At 42.9% G+C, this 3,140-nt stretch overlaps 1 protein-coding gene across 1 annotated transcript; it reads left to right on the top strand.

The window, feature by feature from the left end:
• Positions 1–433: 433 nt before the first annotated feature.
• LOC124030783 (protein ELFN1-like) lies at positions 434–2,561 on the top strand (the record flags this gene model as incomplete). The annotated part of the gene is made up of 3 exons (XM_046341980.1): positions 434–732; positions 1,825–1,936; positions 2,376–2,561. Coding segments are annotated over 3 exons (597 nt in total), but the record flags the coding sequence as incomplete, so codon positions are not given.
• Between the last annotated feature and the right edge of the window lie 579 nt (positions 2,562–3,140).

Raw genomic sequence — 3,140 nt, 5'->3', positions numbered from 1 at the left:
TCACGTTACCTTACCTCACGTTACCTTACCTCACGTTACCTTACCTCACGTTACCTTACCTCACGTTACCTTACATCACCTTAGCTCACGTTACCATACCCTTTCCTACCTTACCCTTTCCTACCTTACCCTTTCCTACCTTACCCTCTCCTACCTTACCCTTTCTTACCTTACCATTTCTTACCTTACCTTATCTTTCTTACCTTACCCTTTCCTACCTTACCCTTTCCTACCTTACCCTCTCTTACCTTATCTTTCTTACCTTACCCTTTTCTACCTAACCCTCTCTTACCTTACCCTCTCTTACCTTACCCTCTCCTACCTTACCCTTTCTTACCTTACCTTATCTTTCTTACCTTACCCTTTCCTACCTTACCCTCTCTTACCTTACCCTCTCTTACCTTACCCTCTCTTACCTTATCTTTCCTACCAGGTGCTGCAGTTGGGGTTTAACCGTCTGAGGAACCTAACAGAGGGAATCCTCAGAGGCCTGGGGAAGCTGCAGTACCTCTACCTACAGGCCAATCTGATCGAGGCAGTCACCCCCAACACCTTTGAGGAGTGTGCTAACATAGAGAACATTGACCTCTCCATGAACAGGATTCAGGTGCTGGACGGAGGCTTGTTTACGGGGCTCGGTAGATTAACGACGTGTGAACTCTACACCAACCCGTTCAACTGCTCATGTGAGCTGTTGGGATTTCTACGCTGGTTGGCAGTCTTCCCCAACAGGTAAAAAACACAAGTTGGTCTTCCCCAACAGGCAAAAATAACAAGTTGGTCTTCCCCAACAGGTAGAAATAACAAGTTGGTCTTCCCCAACAGGTAGAAATAACAAGTTGGTCTTCCCCAACAGGTAAAAATAACAAGTTGGTCTTCCCCAACAGGCAAAAATAACAAGTTGGTCTTCCCCAACAGGTAGAAATAACAAGTTGGTCTTCCCCAACAGGTAGAAATAACAAGTTGGTCTTCCCCAACAGGTAAAAATAACAAGTTGGTCTTCCCCAACAGGCAAAAATAACAAGTTGGTCTTCCCCAACAGGTAGAAATAACAAGTTGGTCTTCCCCAACAGGCAAAAATAACAAGTTGGTCTTCCCCAACAGGTAGAAATAACAAGTTGGTCTTCCCCAACAGGTAAAAATAACAAGTTGGTCTTCCCCAACAGGCAAAAATAACAAGTTGGTCTTCCCCAACAGGCAAAAATAACAAGTTGGTCTTCCCCAACAGGTAAAAATAACAAGTTGGTCTTCCCCAACAGGCAAAAATAACAAGTTGGTCTTCCCCAACAGGTAAAAATAACAAGTTGGTCTTCCCCAACAGGTAAAAATAACAAGTTGGTCTTCCCCAACAGGCAAAAATAACAAGTTGGTCTTCCCCAACAGGTAGAAATAACAAGTTGGTCTTCCCCAACAGGTAAAAAGCACAAGTTGGTCTTCCCCAAAAGGCAAAAATAACAAGTTGGTCTTCCCCAACAGGCAAAAATAACAAGTTGGTCTTCCCCAACAGGTAAAAATAACAAGTTGGTCTTCCCCAACAGGTAAAAAGCACAAGTTGGTCTTCCCCAACAGGCAAAAATAACAAGTTGGTCTTCCCCAACAGGTAAAAATAACAAGTTGGTCTTCCCCAACAGGTAAAAAAGCACAAGTTGAAGCAAAATGTAATATTCAATCTATTTTCAATGACTTGTCAATAAACTGAAAAGTATAAACTATTTATTTAAAAAGTGTTTCCCATTTTTTTTAAATGTAAATTAAAATGACTTCCTACATTCACTGCCTTGAACTTGTTCTGACCCAAACACTGGTGACTGTGTTCCCGACCAGGACCAACGAGAGGATGGTGTGTGATACTCCGGCCGGGTTTTCAGGCTACAGCCTCCTCAGTCAGAACCCCAGGATGCCTGCGACACGCAACGCTCTACACATGCTCACTATGGTGTGTCGACTAAAACATGATTATTATCATTTTAAAAAAAATGTTTAAAAAAAAAATCCCAACCTAAAATGAACTACCTTTTGGTATTTGTTTCATTTGTCCGTTGTTGATGTTGTCCCAAAATGCTTTGCTTGTCGGCAATCATGTTTTCAAGATATGTAAACGTTAAAGAAAGAAGAAATACATTTGGTATGTTGCCATGACAGCGTAGGCCATCATAGTAGGTTGTCGTAGTAACGGTACATGGTTCATTGCAGTTAGAACACATTACATCATGTTCTATTCTACGTTCATTGAGCGTGGGAAATGAGCTTGACAAATTAATTATTGTTATTGTTATTGTTATGATTCTATGATTACTTTTATCAAAATATTTGTATGATTATTGTTGTGGTTATTTTTAGGATTAAGGTGATGATTATTATTGTTGTTATTATAGGTGTGTACCGACGACGGTAGCAACTCTTTTCCGAACATCATTGTTCAGTCAGAGTTTACGACCCTCCCACCGTACTCTCCCTGCGGATTGGACGACTGCCCTTCTGGAATGTCTCCGGAGGACCCAATCAGCATCAGCCCCACCTACCCTGATCTGAACAACAAGCCTAGTATGAAGGTGAAACAGGTGAGACCCCAGGTGAAGCTGTTCCTACGTGTTAGGAGGATTGTCGTAGGTATTTGTGGTGCTGTTTTATCTCTGATGGACAGATGTATGTAATGCTACGGGACCATATGACTCACGAGGAACTTTGATCTTTTGGTGAGATCACGATTTGCAGGTGTTCACATCTTTCTAATTTCAGATGAGGAGGAGACATTTGGGGCTGAGCTACTGGCATTTCTCATCTCTCTCTCTCTCTCTCTCTCTACTCACTCTCTCATCTCTCTCTCCCTACTTTCTCTCTCTCTCCCTACTCTCTCTCTCTCTCTCTCTCTCTCTCTCTCTCTCTCTCTCTCTCTCTCTCTCTCTCTCTCTCTCTCTCTCTCTCTCTCTCTCTCTCTCTCTCTCTCATCTCTCTCTCTCGACTCTCTCTCTCTCTCTCTACTCACTCTCTCATCTCTCTCTCCTACTCTCTCTCTCTCTCTCTACTCACTCTCTCTCTCTCTCTCTCTCTCTCTCTCTCTCTCTCTCTCTCTCTCTCTCTCTCTCTCTCTCTCTCTCTCTCTCTCTCTCTCTCTCTCTCTCTCTCTCTCTCTCTCTCTC

The sequence above is a fragment of the Oncorhynchus gorbuscha genome, unplaced genomic scaffold (genome assembly GCF_021184085.1).
Source record: "Oncorhynchus gorbuscha isolate QuinsamMale2020 ecotype Even-year unplaced genomic scaffold, OgorEven_v1.0 Un_scaffold_15642, whole genome shotgun sequence".
In the NCBI taxonomy this organism is placed as follows: Eukaryota; Metazoa; Chordata; class Actinopteri; order Salmoniformes; family Salmonidae; genus Oncorhynchus; species Oncorhynchus gorbuscha.
This window is presented reverse-complemented; position numbering and strand designations above follow the sequence as displayed.